Consider the following 22,776-nt stretch of genomic DNA (forward strand, 5'->3'; position numbering starts at 1 on the left):
GATAACATCTCCAAGTGAGAAGTTCCACTTCTAAATGCTGGAAGCTGTAAGAGGAGAGGGGCAGGGGACAGATCAGTTGGGATGGCCCTGCAATAATTACCCTTCCCCTTAGCATCCACTTTGTGCCATTGTGAGATGCTGAATGCTGGGCTAGGTGGACCTGTGGTCTGATCTTGTATATCACCTGATGTTGTTTAACAGCCATTTGACAAACTGGATAAACAGCACCGGGAACACTTGGGTAGCAGCCCAGCCTAGAATTCAGGGCTCTGGTCATCCATCTCACTGAGCTACACACCATCTAACTTGTTCTCTTCCTTCTGCTCCCACATCTCTCTTTCTCAGCTGCTTGTGGGGGGGTATCTTCAAGAGGAGGCTGGAGAAGGGGCTAGGTAATGCCTAGCTTGTGGCCTGGTGGTTAGAGCACTCCTGAGAAGGAGATGGAAGTTCAAACCTCCTCTGGGTAAGGAGGCCTAGAACTGATGTCCCCAGTTCTCTGGGCAAGTCCCCTAGCGACTAGGCTAAAAGGTGGGTGAGTCACCTCCTCCTCTGCCATTTTCCTTCCAGCAGGTATGCTTGCAAGGTGAACTTGTTTTGTCACATGGAGAAAGAGAATCCCAAACTGTGCAGGAGTGCCAAAAATTGCCATTTTGTGGCTGCCTACTTGCCATTTAAATACAATGCAAAGTATGTGCTCCAGTTCTTATCCCGTGACCATCATCTCTAATGTCCCTGGCCAGTAACTTATGTCTGCAGCAAACCACATTGCCAAGAGTATTCCTGGCCAGAGGCTAATTCCTTAGGATTTGCACTAAATGGCTGTTCTTTGCTGTTTCTGGCATTCATGGGACTCTTACGGATGTCTTTGTTTCTCCCTACAGACAACCCTACAGACATCACCAGCTGGCCATCTGGCTGCTTTTCAAATGTTTAACAACACCTACAAACTCTACTCTTACAGGTGAGGCCAGGGGAAGAAGGAGGGAAATGCTGTTGCATCAATGAAGCCTACATGCTTTGCTGAATGAGGGGCTCGGGGAGTGAGTGACTGGCTTTGCCTCTGCAAGAACTGGAGGGAGTGTATGTGGCCAGATTCAACTAGCAGTGATCGTGCTTCAGTTCCATCTCACAGGCTTCAGTACCATCGCTGTGCAAAGCATGGGGCCAAATTGTTACTGTGCTCCTTAGAAAACATCGGTGGGTGTGCAAGGAGCAGCAATGTGAAGAACATCCACATGGGGGAGCCATGAAAAAACACTTATGCCCTTGTGGTTATCATGTCTCCTGCCAAGCTGCTTTAACATGCTTTGCTCTGTTGGAATCAATGATTCCTTGTTTCCTCTTTCTAATATGTGTCCTTTGGTTGTTATATACCAGTTATTGAAGCCTGGTGTGGGTCTGAGGTTGGCCAGTGGGAGCTCAGAGTGTCTGAGCTCTGTAAAACTCTTGGCAAACCCTGTTGGCTTCTGAGTCAGTGCAAAGCTGAGAAGTGCAGGGCTGTAGCTAGTGCCTGTGCAGCTCATCCTGTCCCGGAATGCTAGCCAGTCTGACCACAGAGCCTTTTCTCCTTTGCAGTTACCTGGGACTCGGGTTAATGTCGGCAAGGCTCGCAATATTAGGAGGAGTTGAGGGAAAACCCTGTAAGTGATAAGCACTTCTCAAGACTGTCTGGGAGCTCATACATTTCAGCAGCTCTGTGGGCCATAATCTCTGAATGATGTTGGGCTGGGGTGAGGGTGGGAGGGGTGGGGGCATTATTTGCCTGCTTCTCTTGGTACACAAGGACATTTCTATGGGCATGTCAGCCTTTGAGATGGGTAGGGCTGAGGGTACTGTGGGCAGAGTGAGTCATGAGTAGTTGCCAGCCCATTTGAGGAGAAGGGGGTGTCTGTGTTGTAGGCAGGTTTGGAGTTGCTTTGCTAAGGCTATAGGAGGGTCATCTATGGGACTGGTGTTTGCCTGTGATGATGGGAGGAAAGATCAGTTGTTGGTTCCTCATCATTTGTCTTTAATGTTGCATCTTCTGTTTCTTCCTTTTGCAGTAAAGGAGGGTGAGGAGCTAATTAGCTCTTGTCTGTCACCTGGCTTCAGAACTGAGTGGGAACATGCTGAAATCGTGTACAGAGTTAAAGGGCAGAAGGCAGGTATAGTAACATGGCCACTTCTCCATTTTGTGACAGATGTGCTGGTTAGAGTCCAAGTAAACTGCCCTTACTCATGGCATCTCAGTCTGCTTTGAGGTGTTCACTTGTGCCATTATCGTGCCTTATTCCCTCCAATTTTACTTTTCTCCTGAGGATATTCTTTTCCAAGAGATCTTACAAATTCTCCCCCACTTTGCTCCTGTTGTTTGCCTCAGTGGGTGTGTCTGTATGTGCAGTTAGTTCACATGAATAAACTCCAGATCTTATTGCTCCAAAGTTTTTTGCTCCCAGGCATGTCATTTGAACATACACTGGGATACAGTGAACTCTGGAGCCATCAGCTCTGGAGTTTATTCACGTGCAGCATATGGAGCCTGGTTAGAGCAGCCCCATCTGGTAGAAAGCCTCAGGGGTCAGCCTGCCAGCCTGGGAATGTTCTGACCAGCTCAGTATGCTGTGAGCAGGCTGGCTGAGGCACAAGTGTGCTTTGCTGACGGGCTAGCTGGCAGGCAACCCCTGTGCTGAAGCACCCTCATGCTCCAGCCAGCCAGATCAGCATCTACACATGCGCTGCTGCACGCAAAGAGCTTTGCAGCAGGGTAGTACTTGTGTTTACGGTCCCTCCCTGTCCAGGAGCAGCAAACTGTACAAGGTCATGGCTCTGTACAGATGTGGAACAGAATAACATGGAACTGTTCAGCAACATCCCTTGCCAGGATATTCAGCCATACATCTCTACCTTAACCCTTGACCAGAGCGTTCTCCTCTGCTGCCCTGTCCAAGGGCTTGCTCTTTGTTTGAGCTCAGAAGTGTATTTCTTGAACCACACAGATTCCTTTCTGTAAATCCCACCTTCCCTTTTTTCTTTCTCCTTAGTCACCAGCTCCTGTTATCTACAGTGCAGCTCTGAAAATTGCTCAGTCACCTGCACGGGGTAGGATCACATCCTATCCTGTGTGCTGTCCTAGGGAATAAACCTCCCTTACTACCTTGCTCTAGTGCCCTCCATTTAGCAACCTCCTGTGCATAAGGAGGAGCAAACATACACACTCTAACAAGTGAGCAGGAGGAGGTATACTGTGAATTATACCAGTGCACTGGAAAGTGTTGTAATAGGTACTGTAGTCTATATTTTCCTTGGAGCAACAGGCAGACCACTAGAGTCCAGTGGTTATCAATCTTTTTTGTACCAGGACCCATGTGTAAACATCAGTGGCCAGTCCCACTGCCCCTCAACCCCTGGCCCCAGTCCCCTAGTGTGTGGGGTGAGGGTGGAGGTGTGTGGAAGAGCCCCTTGTAAGCTGAAACTCTGTCAGCCTGCAGAGGAAAAGTCATGGTTTCCCATGTTTTTTCTCCTATAAAGGGGAATCCATTTTTAAAGTGTGTTGATCCATTTTTATGATTTGCTCACCACCCTTTCATATATTCTTGCAAACTGCTTTTAGGTCGCAACCTGCAGGTTAAGAAATGTTGCACTAGACAGTGCAACTCTGAGTCAAAACCTAAGCAGGGTTGCAAACTAATTCTCTATCCCAGGGGCGACCAGCCTACAACATGGGTCCCACAGGTGGCATAGGCAACCTATGTGCATGGCATACAGCAGATTGTGGAGGAAGCAGGTAGCACAGTGTCAGACAGAGCTGGGAGCAGAAAGGGAGTAATACTTGGAGAAGGTGCGGGACTAATTTGTGGCATGCCTGCCAAAAAACTTGGCCCCCAGTGCTCTAACCCATGTATCAGACCCAGTTCTTTTCCTGATGAAGACAGTCAATTTTGAATCTATTTGAGGAGGAGGAGGCTATTCACATTTCAGTGGTCCATGAATGATGTGTAGTAGTTTGGGGATCCCTGTGGTACTAAGGAGGGGCCGGCCCTGAGACTTTACAGACCATAAGGGATTTGTGTTTAATTCCCAGCATGTCTCTTGCTGTCTCTCCTTTTCTTTCAGGGGAGCCTCTGTACGAGTCTTGTTCTAACAAAGTAGCCAAAATGCTCTACAAGAAAGTGTACAAAGCAGAAGAAGTGAAGGACTTGGATTTTTATGCTTTCTCCTATTACTATGACTGTGCAGCAGAAGTCAGCCTCATTGGTAAATTTGTATCTGATTTTCTTTGTATCATGATGGCAGATACTGGGAGAGTTTCCACCTCTTAAGTGCATCAGAGTGCTTTGCCTAAAATGAGGAGGGATCAGTGGCGACGCATAGGAGGTGCATCCTTTCATAGCGCTGGTGCACCCCCTGACCAGCCGCGCTTCCCACTTAGGCAATGGGCAGAGGGGGCATGTGGGAGTGCCAGTGTCCCCCCTGCGAGCACCAGCCGGGGAGTGGGAGCGCCGGGCATAGTGCCGCGATCACTTCTGGAAGCGCCGGTCGGTGAGTTTTGCCTTGGGGGGACCCCTGACTAAGGTGGCACCAGTCACCCATGGGAGGGATAATGTCATGCTAATATACACTGATATTCTCTTTGAGGATCAGCTAGTCTGAGATTTTTTTAGAAAGAGAGGCATGGGGCTTGGAGATTAGATTTGAAACTGCTTTAACTTGCTGGGTTTTATTTTTTATTTTTAATGTATTAAGTAAATTTCAAAATTTGGCAGTTTCCCTTTAAGGTTTTAAGACCAAAACTTTGTACCTGCTTAAAGTTGGGCTTCCCTCACCATAAAAGTAAGTGGAAGGTTTGCCTCTGATTTCAGTAAGAGTAGGCCCCTAGGGCCTGATCCTCAAACACGCTTACAACCCAGAATCTACAATAGCCTTCACATGCAGCACATAAGACATTTCATATTTTTTTTCCCCTCTAGACAAGGAAAAAGGAGGTAGCTTAACAGTCAGTGATTTTGAAACTGCAGCCAAGTATGGTAAGTAAACAACAATGGCCAGAATTTTCACACAAGACTAGTAAGTTGGGGTGTCAAAGTTTTTGAAAGAGGCAAAACTGAGACATCTTAAAGCCTGATTTTCAGCAAGCATCAAGTACCAATTGAAATCAAGGCTCTTCAAAGTGTCTCATGCGCACACAAAAGTTTTGGGACTTTTTGGAAATCTTGGCCACTTTTTACTCTAACATCTCCTGTTTTCTGCAGTCTGTATAATACTGTATTTCTTGCATACAGCACTGCCCTTTCCCCCAAATCAGCCCTCCAAAACTGAGATGGATTTCATAAGCAGAGAAGTTGATTTTCTTCACTGGAATAGAAGCATGAAGATCCTGCTTTGCAAAATGGCTGCCAGCTTCACTCAGCAAGCAAGCAGGGAGGGTTAGAAACCTCTTAACCTTTTCACAGCTGCTCGCAACTTGCTGGTTGAGACCGAAGCTGGCAGCAGTTTTTTAACACAGCTTCTCCATGTAAAAGCCAATTCTAGGCAGAGGTACACCGATATATAGGTTGGCTGAAAGGGGAAATTACATTATTGGCTAACAGCTTTTTTTGGCCATTATAGCTGATAATGTTTACCAAAAACTATATCTTCTAGCCAGGGCCCTGGACAACTGGGTTCCCTCTCCCCCATGGGGCCAGGGCCCCCAGACTCCTGGGTTCCTTTGGGAAACGGCAGGTTTTCCCTTGCAGTCAGGCAGCATTCTAGCCTGCAAGGGGCTGCTTGGGGCTGCTGGGAGTGAGACGCAGGAGATGCCGTGTGCATGTGTGTGACTGCACATATGCACACAGCCAGGAATACAGCTGGGCAGCATGCAGAGCAGTTCTTTACATGTAAGTCTATGGAGGGGAAGGAGTATGGGGGTGGGAAGGCAGATTGAGGCCTCCAAGGTGAGGGAGGGAGTGGGGCTGGGGCAGGGAGTGGCACGGAGCCATAGGCAGCTCATTTAGCAGGCCTGGGGGGTAGCTCCCTGCCATTGCGCTCACCCCCTCAGGGGAGGCATGGGCATGTGCCTGCCCCCCTCCCATGTTTGTGCATGGGGCGGATGTGGGCTGTGAGCTCAGGGCTCTCCATTCTGCTGCCTTTCCCTCAGGAGCCCCATGTTGACTGCACACCCCCTGCCCACCCCAGCAGCAATGTGGCTGGCAAGTTGTACCTCCTGCTGCCGGGTGGGCAGGGGATGTGCTGCTGGCGCAGGGCTCCTGGGGCAAAGACAGCAGAGTGGAGCATCCCAAGCCCATAGTGGGCAGCCTGCATCTGCCCTCACCTCCCTCATTTCTGCTTTGCTTAAAAGCATCCCCGCACTTTAAAAATGGTGGTGGAGGCCTTGTTTGACAAGCTTTAGTTCAAGCACCTGTACTGCTATTTTTAAGTGCTGGGACGCTGATGCATGTGATGCAGAAGGCTGCTGGAGCGTGCCCCACCCCCGAAAAAAAAGAAAAGAAAGATTTAGTTATGTCTGTACTTTAAAATGCCTTGTCTTGCATTTTAAAGTAAGTTGGTTATTGGATTGGCATCAGCCGACACAGTTAATAGTTGGTTATCAGCCTCGGCCAAGAAAATCTTTATTGGTGCACCCCTAGTTCTAGGCTGTGAAGCTGGGGGAAAAAACATCTTTTTTTTTTTTTTTTCATTTCGCCTTCCAAAAAGGAGGCATGTGTCTTATTTGTGGGTGTGTGGTATCTGTGAAAATGTTATATTTCTGCTGGTGCTAGTACCTTTTTTGAGCTCTCTTGTAATAAAATGCTAGTATACTGGATTATAGATTGCATAGGATGGTTTGGATAAGGATGATCCCGCCTCAGGCAGGGGTTTAGATAAGATGACCTCTGGAGATCCCTTCCAGCCCTACTTCTCTCTGATTTTTTTTTTAACAGACATGCTGTTTAACAGTTATTTGAAATGTATGATTTTCACCTATGTGAATTGTGCTCTTAATTTTAGCAAAATCACTTCTACTCTAATTTTTCTTTGTTTTTTTCCCCTCAAGATTCATATGACTGAAAATGACCTAGAAAGAGGACAAATTGTTTTGTGCCTATATTTGCCTCTTTCTGATGCATAAAAACAAATGTCTAGATGGTTGAAAAATGTAAACATGCTTGTTTTCATACAAGAAATGTAGGTCCTAACCACCCAGGTTTTTCTACAAGATTTTATAGATAACTGAATAATTGTTATTGTCTTGACATCAGAAATGCCATTCAGATTAAACCTGATAAACTGGAAAGGAAATTATTTTTATTCTACCCTATTAAATCTCTCTGATTTTGGTAACATTCAAGCAACTGAAATTGTTTAGAAACACTTGGGAGAAAAGGTGTCTTCGTGCAAGATTTGGCATTCTAGGCCTACCAGGTAAAGGTTAGGATTGTCCACAGTCCACAGTCTGTTGACAGTGTCAGTAAGTTATTAAATGAGTTGTAGCTCAGGAAAGCTTGTGCTATATGTATCTAATTTAGTCTATAAGGTGCAAACCTACTCTGACTTTTACTTGACTCCAGACTCATGCAGCTAACTGTGTCTCACTGTCTAAGTTATCCAGTGAAAAACATAAAAGATTGGGCTTGAGATTCCTGATGTTTTAAAGATAGATGATGATGACAGATTGGTAAAAGCTTTTGGGGTCCTTTTGCTACATCTATTAAGAAGTAAAACTAATCATAATAAAAAAAACACAAAAAAGTTAATTTTTTCAAGTTAACTTTTACAAGCCATGTCATAAACTGGTTTATACACACAAATAAACTACTAGTATCCAAAACTGATTGAGCAGTTGGGTAAATATTTTGGCTGTCTACAAAGTCATTGTATGTAAGAATCTGGCTGTGAATGTCAACACTTGTTTTCCTGTTTGGGGAGCTATTACAGTAAGCAATACTCCCTGCTCACTTAAATGTTACGGTATCAGGCAGAAAGTTTACATACCAGTCCTTTAAGATCCAAAGGTTCTTTCAGGGTCTCTCCCCTTCAGGGACTTGTTTGCTAGCCTGGTAAGAAATGTGGGGGAAGCTGAAATGGCTCTCTTTTCTTTTAAAAGTTGTCAACTAACAGAACAGTGACTTTGGAAATGCATATTATCACCTGTGTCAACTCCTTAGCGGGGAGGTTCAGGAAATCCTGTATCAGGATTTTCAAAAGTGGGAGATTCCTGTGCCCATGTTTAGACCCCTAAATAAATTATCTGCTTTTCAGGTCACTTGAGTCCTAGGTGTTGGAGCAATTCTGAAAATCAAAATACTTCCTTCAGCTCCAGCATATGGGCTCAGGTGCTCGGCCTTCAAGCAGTCACTTAAAATCTTGGCCTCTGTTTTTCTTCTTCCTGTACCTTCTGCTTCCCCCCAGGCACAGCAAGAATGAACTCATGTGCCCAAGCAGTTTTAATAATTCATTTTATAATGAAAGGCTGGATTCCCTCTTTCTGTTTCTCTTAGTGTGTAAGACCATGGAGGTTAGTCCCGGAGACAATCCTTTCCTCTGCATGGACCTGACCTATATCAGTGTGCTGCTGCAGGAGCTGGGCTTCCCAAAGAGCCAGGTGTTTAAGGTACTATCTCTCAGGACTGCATTTGGAATGAGTTGCTGCTCAAGCTCCCAGCATTGTAACAGTGTGTGATAATTTCTATCCTTGCTTTTTCCAGCTTGCCCGAAAAATTGATGATGTTGAAACAAGCTGGGCTTTGGGAGCAACGTTTCATTATATTGACTCACTCAACAGGCTGCAGTATTAAAGCTTTTTAGTCCCGATTCTCAAAAGTGGCCTTTGAGAATCACAAGGATTGAGACCCCAATGGAAGTTGCCTGAACAGGCACCCTTTTTGCTGATCAGACTCTTTAAAAAAGACTGTCCAAAGCTGGGCAATCAGCACCGCTAGCTATTCCTGGCAATGCAGATCATGGCAGCTAAACATTTGACTCTTGACCTTATAGCATCCTCAGAACATTCAATATGAAACCAGTTCATCAAGAAACTTTAGAATTTGCTGTGAGACTTTCCTCACAAAGCTGCTACAATCTCTGTGAGAAAAATACACCTTTACAGCACATGCCAACGTCACTTTTGCTCATGCTATGCTGACATCGATGTTAGAAATAGCCACTCCAGATGGGACTCTCTTATTGTTCTGATTTGAAAATGTATTTTGGTTAATGGTCCTCAGTGAATTTTAATCATTTAAGTATTTTAAAATTAACTTGTGTATATAGGGATGGCTTTGTATAGCCAAACTGCCAGCAGGAGAAGCTGTTTGCTTTGAAACATAGTTTGGGATACTTGACTCTGCTGGAATAAGGTGGAGATTTTTTGCTTCCTTAGAGTGTAGTGGCAGAGCGGCTAAGGTCTTCTGCTGCAGTTCTGGAGGTGAGTTCAGTCCCTCCCCTGGACTCATGCTAAAGACTACCCTAGCTGTAAATAGGGATTTGGTTTTTCAGGCTGGGGAATCAAAGATGGCCAGATATGATGTCAGCTGTATTGCTCTGTTGGCAACAGAAACTGGCATGCCTTGGGCATGCGAGCCTGGGGTGCCCAGATTAACCTTCCTTTTGCACCCCATTCCAGCAAAGTGTTGGGATATTGTGCAGATGACAAGCACATACTTAAAAGATTGTTATAGTCTATAGGAGGCCTTTGACTCTGAAGTGCTTTAAGTAGTTGCTGCTGGAAGTTTGATTGATTGAACTCCATGTCAGTCCTCACCTGCCATGTGGCTTGACTGAAGCTAGGGGAGGTGGGGAGATTGGAGGGGAGCTTCTGCAGAGCATACCGTTTCTTCTAACCCCTGCCCCCCAAGATATGAAGCATTTGAAAGACAAAACCTGACTTGTTCTAGGGGAAGGATTTAGGGGACTCTGCAAGGACCTCCCTGGTTGTCCTTCTTCTTGCAGCTCCCTTGGTTTGGATTCCCTGGCATACTGGTGTTTAATTGCACTAAAACAGAGTTAATGGTAAAAGTGGGATTCTGTAGAACAGGGCAGTCAACCTTCTAAGCAGCAACCTTCTATACACCTGTAGGCTGCACCAGGACAAGCCATGGGCTTTTTTGGGCTGCACACCATGCATTTCCACCCCCCCACCCCACCACTTCTCCCCTCCCTACCCCTTTCACACATACACCATGCCTGCATGGCCCCAGACTTACCCCAGCCTCCTTGACCACACCACACTGCGCTGCCCCACCCCCAGGAGTGGAGGCTGGTTGAGGGAGTGGGAGCCCAGAGACTGCTATTGCAGCTGGAGCGATGCGGGGAATGGTGGCTGGGTGGGAGCCCAGGGGCCACATCTTACCCCTCACGGTCTGCATGCAGCCCTTGGGCTGCTACTTGAATAGCCCTGCCCTAGAACAATGTGACTGGCAGAGAATGGGATCTTCAGCAGTGGAAGGGGAGGGCAGGGTTATTACATGTGCCTGTCTATTGATAGTACTTCAGTAGGCATAGTTCTTTGTTAACAAATGTGACGCACAAAACAAGCCCTGAACATGGCTTAGCAGGGGATTTAGACAGGCTTGGAGTGAGTGGCTTTATAAGGCTTAGATGCAACCCAGAGTGAGTGATTATCAAATGGTGCCTTGAGAGCCACCTGCTCACAGGCACCATCTTCTTAGAACTGAATGTATTGATGCTGCACTGAGTGTGGGCTGCAGAAGGTGGAGCTGTCACAAGGCAGAGCAGAGGTGCTTAGTACCTAGAAAGCAAAACATTTTTATCCATGTACTGTACACAAAGTGAAGGCTGTCTGTTAATTTTGGTGTGGAATAGATGAATGATCTGTCAGCTCACTGTTATTTAACTATCCTAAGTAATAAATTGTGTTACTATGTACTTAGTATAGAACTGTATTTTTAGAATATAAGAGGGCATGGTCAAAGTCACCAGGAGTCTTCCGAGGACTTTGGATCAGACCCTAATTACGTACAGATACATCTGTGCCTGGGAAGCACAAATGTAATATAAATTAGGTGGGGAAACTAACCCAGCCCTCAGATTTTTTTTTTTTTTTTCGGAAGCATTACTGTGATTGTCACTGGTTTTTCATGGGGGCAGCATGTATGTGAATGTATACTGGGTATTTGAAAATTATTTTATTGACAATAAAACTTTAATTACAAATGAGGATGTGTCACCTTTGGGTTAGTGTCTCATTCTGAAAAGTGACGGTCTCTTTGGAATAAGTGATGGAACTCGTCCTTGCCATGAAATCAGCTTACCTCTGTTACATGTTAATGGGAAAGGCTTGCACCTTTACCACGTTCCAGTCAGAGAAAAAACAGCTTCTGAATACAAATGAAGGAGGAAGAGAAGAGAACCTCAGACTGGAAGTTGTGGGAGATTGAGACTAGTTGGCCAAAGAGACTGAGAACTGGAGGAGAAAGGGACTGGTTGGACAAAAGTTACTGGGAGCAGGGTGAAGAGTAATGCTGGGAGGTGTCAAAGGAAAATGTGGAAGCAGTGGAAGAAGGTTGGCTAAAGGGTCTGTGACCACAGGCTTGCCTGGAATCGGGATCCCTGAGTCTCACCAGCCCTCTATCAGCAAATCCCCATGGAGGCCACAAGCAGAGTGTCACTGGTCCAAACAGATGGTGCAGAGGGCTGTGCTGCAGACTGAAAACTTCCCACCTGCAGATGAGCCCTTGGGACATCAGTGATAGCACAAGGTAACATTTGGCTCCAGATTGCTTTACTAGAGACCTGGGAAATTATTAACACCAATGGAATCAAAGTTTGCAAGAGCTACCACAAATGCATTCAGATCTGTGGCTGCCTCCAACTGCCGGCAGCTGCAGAAGTCTGCAAAGGCAGTGCACTCGGGGCAGCCAACTCATGGCACATGCATCTATCTGCCTGCTGAGATAGGATCCTGGCTGTGAACCTGTGTGTTGTGTGTGGTATAGCACGGGACTCCCTGTTTGTGTTACAACACAGGACTCGTGTGTGTGTGTGTGTTACTGCATCCCATGCATGTGTGCATGTTGCAGCATCGGTCCCTATGTGTTGCAGCATAAGACTCTGAGTGCACGTGCTTGTGTGTGTGTGTGTCAGAGTATAGGACCCCATCTGTGTGTGCGTGTGTGTTGCTGTATAGGGCTGTGTTATGTTACAGCACAGCACACCGTGTGTGTGTGTGTGTGTGTGTGTGTGTTGCAGCAGAGGACTGTGTATATGTTGCAGTGCAATATGTGCATGTATGTGCCCAGGACTCTGCATGTGTGTTTTAGCACTGGAGCCTGGGTGAGAGATGGCAAAAGAATGCGAGTATGTGTGTGTGTTACACTATAGGACCCCATGCATGTGTGTATGTACTACAGTCCAGATCTCGTGTGTGTGTGTGTATGCTACACACATGGAGTCCTATGCTGTAACGCACACAGGGGAGATGGTCTTGTGCTGTAACACACCCATACGCCTGCATGGGGTCCTGTGTTGTATGTCACAGGGGAGGATGTGTGTGTTACAGCATAGGACCCCATACTTGTGCGTATGAACTGCCGCCCAGGCGAGAGAGTGTGCGCGCGCATCTGCCGAAGGCCGCGGTGTCTCCCAGCCCCCGCGGCCGCGGCGCGCCTGATGGTCGGCGGGGCGGGGCCTGATGACGCGGCGCCGGGGGAGCGGGGCGCGCGGCGCGGGCTGCGGCAGTGCGGGAGCCGGAGCCGGAGCCGGAGCCGGGCGGCATGGCGGCGCCGTGGAGCGACAGCGAGAAGCGGCGGCAGATCAGCGTGCGCGGCCTGGCGGGGCTGGGCGACGTGTCCGAGCTGCGCAAGAGCTTCAACCGGCACCTGCACTTCACGCTGGTCAAGGACCGCAACGTGGCCACCCCGCGCGACTACTTCTTCGCCCTGGCCCACGCCGTGCGCGACCACCTGGTGGGCCGCTGGATCCGCACGCAGCAGTGCTACTACGAGCGCGACCCCAAGGTACCGCCGCCGACACGTGCTCAGGGCTCCCCGCACCAGCGCCCACCCACGCACACCCAGCTGCACACGTGCTCACAAGCTGCAGGCACGCTCACACGGCCACTCGCGCACCTTCGCAGGCTCAGATTTGGGCCCTGCCCAGCAAAACACTGCTCCGGGGGGGGGATTGCCAGTGGAAGCAAGCTGCAGGATATGCAGCACAGCGCGCCTCGCTGCTCTGCTCCTAAAATGGGTTTTCTCCACGGCTTCCAGCAGGGCGGTAAGCTAGCAGGTGACTAATCCTGGCAGACAAAGCCTCGCCTCCCAGATACAGCACTGCAGAGCCACTATTGTGTGCAGTGACCATCTACCCTCCCCTAGTATCCAGGAGCCCCTGGTGCTGGGCAGCTGACCTTGCACAAGGACAGAGGCAGGGTGGTGATCCTCAGTTATTTAGTTATCACGGGCCCAGTCCTGCAGGTGGGCAGTGGGATGGATGGAGATCTGCAGGGTCCCAAAAGTCAGCCCTCCTGCAGGCACCAGGATGTATTGTTTGTTGGGAGAGCTGGCTAGGAGTTGGTATCTTGCCCCACGCTCCATCCATCTTAATGGCTGTGCGAGTAGCCAGGCATGTTTGCATGACCGATTGACCTTGCAAAGGATACCCAGCTCCCAGGCTTCATGGCGAATAGAAGATGCCTTGCTTAAATACATTACTTGAAATGAGGCAGCCTCTGGGCAGGGGTTTTTTTGTGTGTTTTTTTTTAAGAGGAGGTTACATGATTACATCAGTTGTGTTGAGAAGCAGCACTGTGACATGCAGGAAAGTTAGACCTCAGCGATGCATTGTGGGGGAATTGCTGATAAGGAGCAGGCAAATCCTTGCTCTGGGCAGCATGAGGTAGTGCCCTCTGTGTCTTCCCAGGCTTTGTCCAGTGTGAAAGATACCCAAGTCAGTGATTTTTAAGGTATTACAATCTTCTGGTCCTGACCTCCTGCATGATGCAGACCCTGGAACCTCAGCAGCTTAGTAGGTTGCCAGCTTCTAAAGGATTGTGATGCTCTGGTAAAGGGAAACATCGCTTGCTATTTCTTTTTTTTTTTTAAATAACAGGCCTGGGAAAAATGTAATTTAAGGCTGTGGGTAGGAAATGAACTCCTCATCTACATGTAACTCAGAATTGCTATAGTGCAGAAATGAGAAAATGCAGAGAATTTTATTTCCCCACAATCAGTATTTTTGGCCTAAGGGCCTGACAGGGCATTTTGGATTTTCAGCTTTAAATGACCTCTTCTCTTACTAATTCCAAAAGGAAACATCCCATCCCTTAATGTGCTTCCACAACAAGGATGGACCAGGCCCCTCAGGAGTACAAGGGAGGATGTCTTTTGAAAATCAGTCATGTCACTCACAGACTAGTAAGACAAAGGCATGAAGCATCACAGGAGCCTGGAAGAAGAAAGAGAAATGCCAGCCTCCAGCGAAAGATGCCAGCCTCATCTCTTGTGGGGACAGGCGCAGCATCCCTTGCTGCTGAAGTGGCTATGGAAACTTATGCCCTTATGTGGAGAGAGCGAGCCTCTGCACTTCCCTTTCATTTCTAAAATCCCATCGTGGGTGGTCTCATGTCTCTCTTGCTCTTCAAGAAGTGGCACCATAGCACTAGAAGATCACTAGTGGATAACATGGATCCACAGGCCCAATCCAAAGCCCAGAAAAAATCACCAGTAAAGTCATCCCATTGATATGAGTGAGACCAGACCCAGGGCAGTGAATACAGTAAAAATGCAGTGCAGCACATCTTGACTAAACAACATTACAGAATGGTTGAGTGTATAAATATGTTGTTAGGCATCCTGGATAAGAGTGTTTCTTTAATTAACTGGGAACACAAGTTATCGGACAGATTGTCCAGGGGCTGCCTTTTGGCAAAGGTATGCATGGAGCCGTGCTGCTGGCTGGCTGGAGTTCCTCACAGGAGACTCGCTGACGAACAAAACATGGTACAAGTTATTCTCAGACATGGTGGGAGGTGCTGTGGTGGAAAACATCCTTCTTTGGGTCAGCACTTAAGCGTGTGTGCAACTTTGAGAGTAGTGGCCTTAAACTGGCTCACAAAAAGCAGCAGGCTCTAAGAGTCTACTGTCAAAGACTGAGATACCCAGCAGAAGAGTGGTAGCCTTCTGTGTGATTAAAAGTAACGTGTTGGGAGGAACTTGTAACATGCAGGGCTGTAGAAGACCCTCGGTGTGCTCCCACAGCAAAGATGGACAAGGTCCCTCAGGAGATGTACAGGGAGGATGTCTGAAGAAAGGTTTGAAAATCACCATCATGCTTAGTGAGATCAAGGTATGAAGCATTATGGAAACCTGGAAGAACAAAGTTTGAAATGCTAGCCCCCAAGGAAAAAGCCAAGTCTCATGCCATTTGCGGAGACGCAATTAGAGATTTGCATGCAGGACTGCTGAGATGTGTACGTCAGAGGCTGTTCTCAAGGCAAAGCAAGCTACTCAGTTGCACATCCTTGGTGCTCAGAGTTGGTTTTTTTTTTCTTCCAGCTGCTCTTTGGAGGGCAGTGCTCATGCCCTGATTTACAGGGCAATGGCTTCATTAAGGAGAGGCAAGGATTTTTGTGATATCTTTCGTTGGACCAACTATATTGTTGGGAGAGCTGTTGCACAAGGTGTCGGGCATCAAGTGCCCTTGCTTAGGCCTGAAAATTTGTCTCAACCACCCCCCCGCCCCAGTATACAGTTGGTCCAGGAAAAAATATAAAAATATTCTTGCCCCTTACACAGTCCATGTACCATCACAGTTAAACACTCCACAGTTAACACTCCACCCCTTTATTAACAAGGAAATGAACACTTAAAGTCCACATGAAATTGCTTTCAAGCCATTTGGTTGTCCCTCAGGTAGAAGGGGGCTGTGTTGTGTGATAGGGTTTCAAAAAGACATTCCTACCTTTTATCTGTGGGGCTGGAACAATGAGCCCGTTTCATAGACTTTGTAGATGTTTAGGGTCAGAAGGCACCTTGGTAGATCATCAAGATTTCAGCAGAGCCCAGTCGGTCCACAGTCCCCAGCAGGTTCACTACCTGCTAACTAGAGGGGAGGGTTTCCGGTCAGTGCTGCCACCTGCTTGCAGCTGGATACAGGGGCAGAGATTAAATGAATCCTAGTGCTGAGATTTGAAGGACAGCAGTTTTCTTGCTTCTGGGGCCTGCACCCCTCCCTGGGCACTGCCAAATCCACCTTGCAAAGAGTGCCTGGCTCAAAGGCAGAATAACTATGGAGGAGCAAAAGCACAGAAGGAATATTACACACCTGTGAGCTGTTTGTAACATGATTATCAGCAAAATACAGAGGTTTTACAGGCTTGGGTTGTGTGGTACCTTTCATTGTTCTTTACCAAATACATGTTGTGCCCCCCTCTGTATTCTATATTAGCCTCTGTATTTGCCTGTTTGTGTTAGGAAGTCACTGCACCAAAAGTAAAACCAATTTCCCTTGTTTTTGTTCTGTTCTGCCAGAGGATTTATTACCTGTCTCTGGAGTTCTACATGGGCCGCACATTGCAGAATACAATGGTGAACCTGGGACTGCAGAATGCCTGTGATGAAGCCATTTACCAGGTGAATACAGGGGTGGCTTAAAACTGGCATTGAAGGCAGCAGGAGTGGGGGATGACAATGACAAATGTATTTGCTTTCTGTGGGGAAAAAAAAAGTTTAACTTCTCTCCATCCTCCTTCCCTTCCCCCCACTGCCACAAATACAAATTAGTCCCAAAGACAAAAGAGAAACTGAAATGTTAATTAAAATACTTTTTCTTTCCAAAATGAGATTGAAAGTGAAGTATTGTGACAAACTCCATGGCTAGTCACAAAAACTGAAGAGCTTTTGATTCAGCTCTTCAGCAGTATTTTGGGGGAGTAGAGTGAAGTTGGTCCAAATTTGATTTTTCTGATGAAAAGTTTTATTAAGAAAGATTCAAAGTGGGAAAATATTAACCTATGTCACGTGAATTGCATGCAAGGAAAAGTTTTACATGTGAGCAAGTTCTTGCCAGAACAGAGCATTGACTTGAGTGACAGAGGTATAACTTTTGGGACCTTCTCCTAAGAAGTCATGGCCTAGTATTTCAGAGACTGCTGAGTACCTGCCACTGAAAACCAGGATTCTTGAAAGCATCTTGGGATGGATATTTGTCATTTTTTAAAGTGCTGATTAGAACTGTCTACTATTAGTGGGGAATGACTCTCATTTCTGTCCCTGCCAGAGTCTAGCAGGTTGGATTCCAGGGCAGAAACGTTTTCATGCAGAGAAGAGCTATTTCAGGCCACTTCAGAGGCACTTCCTGCTAGCTGACAGCCGCCTGCCTCAGCTATCAGCAGTAAGACGTGTCACGTACTTGCTTGTCATAGCTATAATCTCTGGTAGTAAATTGCCCTGGGAGACCTCTGATAACCTTAATTGTTTCAAGCTGAAGGTCTTATACCTCTCCAGAGCCATTAATTTAGTTCGTAGTGACTTATTAACCTGGCCTGTGGGGTGTATCTCTGCTAGAAACCTCCAGTCTGGTTTCCCCTTCAAGTCTCTCAATTGTTTTTGCCCAACTTAGAGAAAGCAGGAGCTTCAAAGAGCTCCCCATAGAAGGGCTTCCTTGCAGCCTGCCCTGGTTTCCTCCTTTTAGGGGTCCCTGCGTGGGATCTCAGACTTCCCTTTGAACCTCAGCCCCCTGCTTCAGTGTAGCCTGCTCCCATCCCAGGACCCCTGGCTTCATTCTCTTCCCCTGGGGAGGTGATTTCACCCACACTGGGAAGCTGAGCCCCAGCCCTGTTAAAGGGGCAGCTCACCCGAAGCCATTCCCATTGAACAGCCTTCTATGTCTTCAGTGCTGTGCTAGGACAATATAAATCCTGCATTTCTATTCTAAAACCCTGTCTGTAGCTGTAGGGTCTATGCTGTAGCTGATATCACTCTGAAGAGCCCTATTTGTGTCTGTCTGAGCAAAGCCACTTGGCTGTAATAAACACTTGCTTTTGTAGCTATGAAGCCACAGATAAAAAGGTGCTGAGTCTCCTCCTTCTTACTCCAGTGTAACTCTGGAGCACAATACATTTACCCCAGCTTACACCAGTGCAAGTTAGAGGAGAGGCAGGCTGAAGCTTTCCAGCCCCTGTTGACTGCAGTGGGTGTTGGGGTGGATTGGCTTGGCACCCACTGCTGCCTGATACAAGGTGTGTGCAATCTGGGGTGAAAGTGTGGCGAGTGGGGGAGAGGAGGGAAGTGACTGGGACAGGATGCTGAGTCACAACGACTGGGGCTCTGTTGGCTGCTGCCGGCCCACCAAGTACTCGTATAGCAGACCTGTTCCCAGTTAGAAGAACGACCTCTTGGGACCTTTCCCCTGTTTTTTGACTCCACTCACTTGCCCCAGAGGGTTTGCACCACTTATCCAGAGCTTCTTTAGAGAGGGAAAAGGAGAGAGGTGTGTCAAAGGGCAAGGCCCAACAGAAAAATACAGTCCCAGGTGAACCATCCATGTTGGGTTCAAATACCCATGGACACGTGTAGAGTTTCTCAGATGAGGGAAAAAGGCAGGAGCCTGCCCTAGATTGTTTACAGACAAATGGAGGAAGAGCAGAAATGAAACATGCATTGGACCTAGGTCTTATCTGCTCTCTCCTCCCCCTCACTTAGCATTCTTCCCCTGCCTTCTGTGCTCAGGTTGCAGTCTGTAACTAAAAGAAATGTTCCTGCTAAGCCAGTTAGTTTTATAGCACTGACACTTCCATCTAATCTTCCCACATCATTTTGCCTAATGTTATTGCTCTCCTGAAAGTGACTAATGAAAAAGCCAGTAACTTTGGCAGAGGCACCTTGTTACTCTGTCCTTGAAGCTGTTGTGATTGTTTGAAAAAGCAATGGATCCTGAGCCTCGTTAAAGATTCAAGTGGTGGGTGAGACTTGAGGATGTTTTTGGTTCTGTGGTTGGTGCTGACTACAGCTTTTGTGATGGAAGAATAGCCTGTGCAGGATCCAACTGCGGTGCCCCAACCTCCTGGCCCACAGTCACTTAATAGGCTTACACTGCAAAGTGGGGAGAGGGGCCAAAGTGGTAATAAACTGATGCAGGATGAGATCATTGCTGGCTAATGTCTGACTTCATAGACATCCCTGGGGGCTCTGCCTAAACGGCGCCTGTTACAAGGTGGAGGCAGGGAGGGTCAGGGTCACATTTGCCAAGACCTAGCCTCACAGGTTGTCAGTCTCCTCTCTCTCCCTGAGCTTTGCTCACATACAGCTCAGCCAGAGCTTGGAAGTTGACCCCAGAGGCCTAACGGGCAGAGGCTGCACCCTGGGCAAACCCTGCACCCTGCAAACCCTAGGGTCTGCCCACCCTAGCTGTTGCTCCTACAGCAGCAGTGCAATGTCTGTGCCCCCAGCTGCTGCTGCAAGAGAAACACTGTGGTTGCTTCTCTTGCTGGGGCATGGACTGGGGGCTGTGCCTGGGGCTAGTAACCTGCTTGTCCACCCCAAGTTCCTCTACTGGTTAAGCCCAAAAAGGCCATGTCAGGTATAAAGCTCAGTGCCCCCCACTGGTGGCCAGGGTGCCTCACTGAACCTGTAGTTCTGGGCTACTTGTGCTCCTGCTCGCTTTTTCAGGCTATTTTCTCCACTTGGACTGTTTTTACAGTGCAGAGCATTTGTTCCACTGTAGCAGAGGCTGACCTTAATGTAAGTTTGGGATGAAGCATTTTGTTGCAGTTTTTTCAGTATTGCTAATGCAGCTTTTTCCACAGAAAATATCATTTTGACGACTTTCTGGCCCCCACGGCCTTTTATTTATTTTTTGGTGAGAAAGCTGTCTAAGGAAATAGTGCTGGTGGTGGGATGGAAGAGGCCCAGCCTTCCTGAACAGCTGTGCAGAAGCCTTGAGGAGGGCAATATTTATACCTGGAGGATGGGTGAAGGGGAAGTTTTTGGGAGAGGGTCAGAAGAGAATGGGAGCTATCTTTATAGTGGGGTTTCACACAAAGGTGGCTGGGACCATCTGAGCCTGGTTCTAAACTCAGAGCTCTGCTTACTACGGAATGGCATTTTAGGATCATGCAAGGGGAACGTGTGAATTTGGCCATAGCCATGTTCTAAACTAAGCATATTTTGAGCCTGTCTAAGCAAGAGGCAGTTCTTCATCCTGCAAATGGGGAAGTGCCGTGAAGAAATGATGCAAATTAGCATGCAGTGATTATCCACATCCTTGTCCTCCAGTTGGCTGATAGCCATCCTTTCCCTGGTTCAAAATTTAAATGAAAGGGCTTTGTAGCTTCAAAGATTGCCAGGGAAGGAGTGTTTGTTTGATGTATCTAAGGAAACCTGGGGATCCATAAAAGGCCACAGCTGAAGTTGGGTTGGATCCTTTTCAGACTTAATTTAGATGCCAGGGACAGAGAGAGCCCTGCATTCACTTTTCTTTCTCCTCTTTGGGGAACTGGAACAAGTGTTTCCCAAGGTGCTGTGCTCATGCTGTGCTTTCTACTGCCACTGTTTTGTCAATAGCTAGGCCTGGACCTGGAAGAGCTGGAAGAAATTGAAGAGGATGCTGGGCTGGGCAACGGAGGGCTGGGGCGCCTGGCAGGTAATTTTCAACAGCCAGGGGACAAGGTCTGGTCATTGTTGTCCTAGGGATTTCCTCTCTGCATGGGCTTTCAGAGGCCTGCCTGAATAGCAGCATTGTGCTACACCCTCCTTCCTTCCAAGGGGGCTCCCCACTGCAGGCATGCTGGATGTGCCCCTGCCATCCATCCTGACCACCCTTACGCATGTGGCCAGGTGAGGCCGTGCAAGCTGTGAGCCTTGGGTAAAGCACCTGTCTGTGTCTCCCTCTCTGGAGGGCTGCTGCCTGCCCCATCTTTACAGAGCCTGTAGCTAATACACATGGAGCTGTGCTTATGTTTAACTAGTCCTCTAAAAGCTATTTCACAATTCCTGCATGTCCCTTCTACTTGCCTCTTTCCCATCCTTCTCCACTGCATCAGAAGCTGCCTGCTGGTTTATATAAATGTAGGCAGCATTTAGTCAGTTGTTCCGTGGGTCTGCTCTATTTTCAACTTGGCACAGCCCAGCTTTATTAAACATGGTTATGAGATGGGGGTGGGCTGGGACACAGACATGTGCCACTAGCTGGCTGGAGGAGTGCACCAACCTTCTGGTTAACCCCTGACTTAGGCCCATGTCCCTGCAGTCCACAGGACCATGAACCACACCCACCTGCTCCCTTCAGGGACTAGCTTCCGGTTCCCTGTGACTTTGCATTGTCCACTGGAGGGAGAAAGGGGGTTCAGATAAAGACAGACCTTATCCTCCTCCTTGCGGGGGAGATACAGAGGCGGGGAAGCTGGTGCTTGGTGTGACCTGCCAAGAGGTGAAGGCCCAAAGAAACAGTACTGTGATCAACCCTCCTGAGTTTTCCTGGGCCATCCCAAATTTCAGGGCTCTGTCCCCAAAGTGTCCATAGAATGGAGCTCTTGTCCAAGATTTGGATTATTGGTTCTGAAACAGGCAATTCCTCAATATTCCCATACAGCCAATGGCTCGTTAGTGCAGCAGCATTGCTTCCCCACAGAGCAAGTCATCCTGCCCACCACACCTTCCTAAACAGGTGCATGAACTGGACCCAGAAGGGGGTATCTGCTCTTTGCAGGTCTGGAGGTGTTTAGAACATCTGTGATGATATGGTGGCACAGCGGGCCTGGCAGGCCAGAATGAGTGCCTCTGACACAGCTCCCTGCTAATCCACCTGTTTGCTCTGCCTGTTCTCAGAACAAATGCACCGCTTCTGTCTCCCCTTCACCTTCACCGCTCCTGGGAAAAACAGCTTCTCTGTACATCCGTACCCTCACAAATTTAACCCAGGCAGAGTCAGATTCTGCTCCTCTCCTGTGGAGTGGCACTTTCTTCCCTCCTCAGCATGGGGGAGGGAAGCTTCAGCTTGAGGAAGGTGCTGCCTTGTCACAAGCAGTTTGCTGTCCAGTTTAGTCCAGCCTGAAACAGATTGGGATGTTAAAGCCATTTCCAGGTCGTTGTCTCCCTGGTTGCATCCCGCTCTGCCCCCCCCCACGATCTTGCATGTGCTGGGCTGGGAAACATGTTTGGACCCAGGCATCTGAATGGAGTTTCCACGCGCCAGTCTTGCCCGTTCCTCAAAGTATGCTTTTGCTTTGCCCTTTCAGCCTGCTTCCTGGACTCCATGGCAACGCTAGGGCTGGCAGCTTATGGCTATGGGATTCGCTATGAGTTTGGCATTTTTAATCAGAAGATTGTCGACGGCTGGCAGGTATGTGACATCAGTTTGAAATTTGCTGCTTGACATTGCAGGAGGCAGTAATTAACTGTAGTCCAATGGCACCTCAAGACCTGAGCCAGAGTTAGGGCCCTGGCATCTCAAAGAGCTCAGAATCCACCTGGGTCAGGGGTGACACATTGGGGACCTGGAGAAGTGAAGTGTCTGCCTCAAGTTCGTGCACTAAATCATGAACAGAGGAGGTGTAGAATCTGTATTCTGCTGAGTCCCAGTCCATGCCCTTCCCCACTAAGCCATCCTTCCTCTCGGTGGGTTATAATGACCACTGCTCAAAGCTCTGAGGAAGAAGAGCCGCCCTTCAGGACCAGTATTCTGTCATGTGGGCTGCATGGCCATTGTCAGCTGAGGCTGTGGGCAGCAGTTTGTCCAGTGGTAGCATCCCCACTTCTCCCTTCAGCATGGAGTTCATTTCTCCCTTGGACCTGTAACCATAATCTCAGCAGCTGATGGAGGATGGTAACCATGTGGGAGCACTGTTTGTGCAGTAGAGGTCAC

General features: G+C 48.0%; 2 protein-coding genes across 3 annotated transcripts in view; both read left to right on the forward strand.

Annotated features, from left to right (window-relative positions):
- ENTPD6 (ectonucleoside triphosphate diphosphohydrolase 6) overlaps window positions 1-11,133 on the forward strand; it is a 39,284-nt gene extending 28,151 nt beyond the window's left edge. For both annotated transcript variants that reach the window (XM_090052471.1, XM_090052481.1), the window contains exons 8-14: window positions 882-961; window positions 1,576-1,640; window positions 2,043-2,144; window positions 4,093-4,233; window positions 4,947-5,003; window positions 8,457-8,569; window positions 8,664-11,133. In XM_090052471.1, coding sequence (XP_089908597.1) covers window positions 882-961; window positions 1,576-1,640; window positions 2,043-2,144; window positions 4,093-4,233; window positions 4,947-5,003; window positions 8,457-8,569; window positions 8,664-8,753 — 648 coding nt within the window. In that variant the 3' untranslated portion in view covers window positions 8,754-11,133. The remainder of the gene's footprint in view (window positions 1-881; window positions 962-1,575; window positions 1,641-2,042; window positions 2,145-4,092; window positions 4,234-4,946; window positions 5,004-8,456; window positions 8,570-8,663) is intronic.
- Window positions 11,134-12,599: 1,466 nt separating this feature from the next.
- Window positions 12,600-22,776, forward strand: part of PYGB (glycogen phosphorylase B) — a 39,925-nt gene continuing 29,748 nt past the window's right edge. Inside the window, exons 1-4 of the mRNA XM_090052494.1 lie at window positions 12,600-12,932; window positions 16,446-16,547; window positions 20,478-20,556; window positions 22,151-22,254. Coding sequence (XP_089908620.1) covers window positions 12,690-12,932; window positions 16,446-16,547; window positions 20,478-20,556; window positions 22,151-22,254 — 528 coding nt within the window. The 5' untranslated portion in view covers window positions 12,600-12,689. The remainder of the gene's footprint in view (window positions 12,933-16,445; window positions 16,548-20,477; window positions 20,557-22,150; window positions 22,255-22,776) is intronic.

This window comes from Crocodylus siamensis, chromosome 1, assembly GCF_052110815.1.
Source record: "Crocodylus siamensis isolate JL-2025a chromosome 1, ASM5211081v1, whole genome shotgun sequence".
NCBI lineage: Eukaryota > Metazoa > Chordata > Crocodylia > Crocodylidae > Crocodylus > Crocodylus siamensis.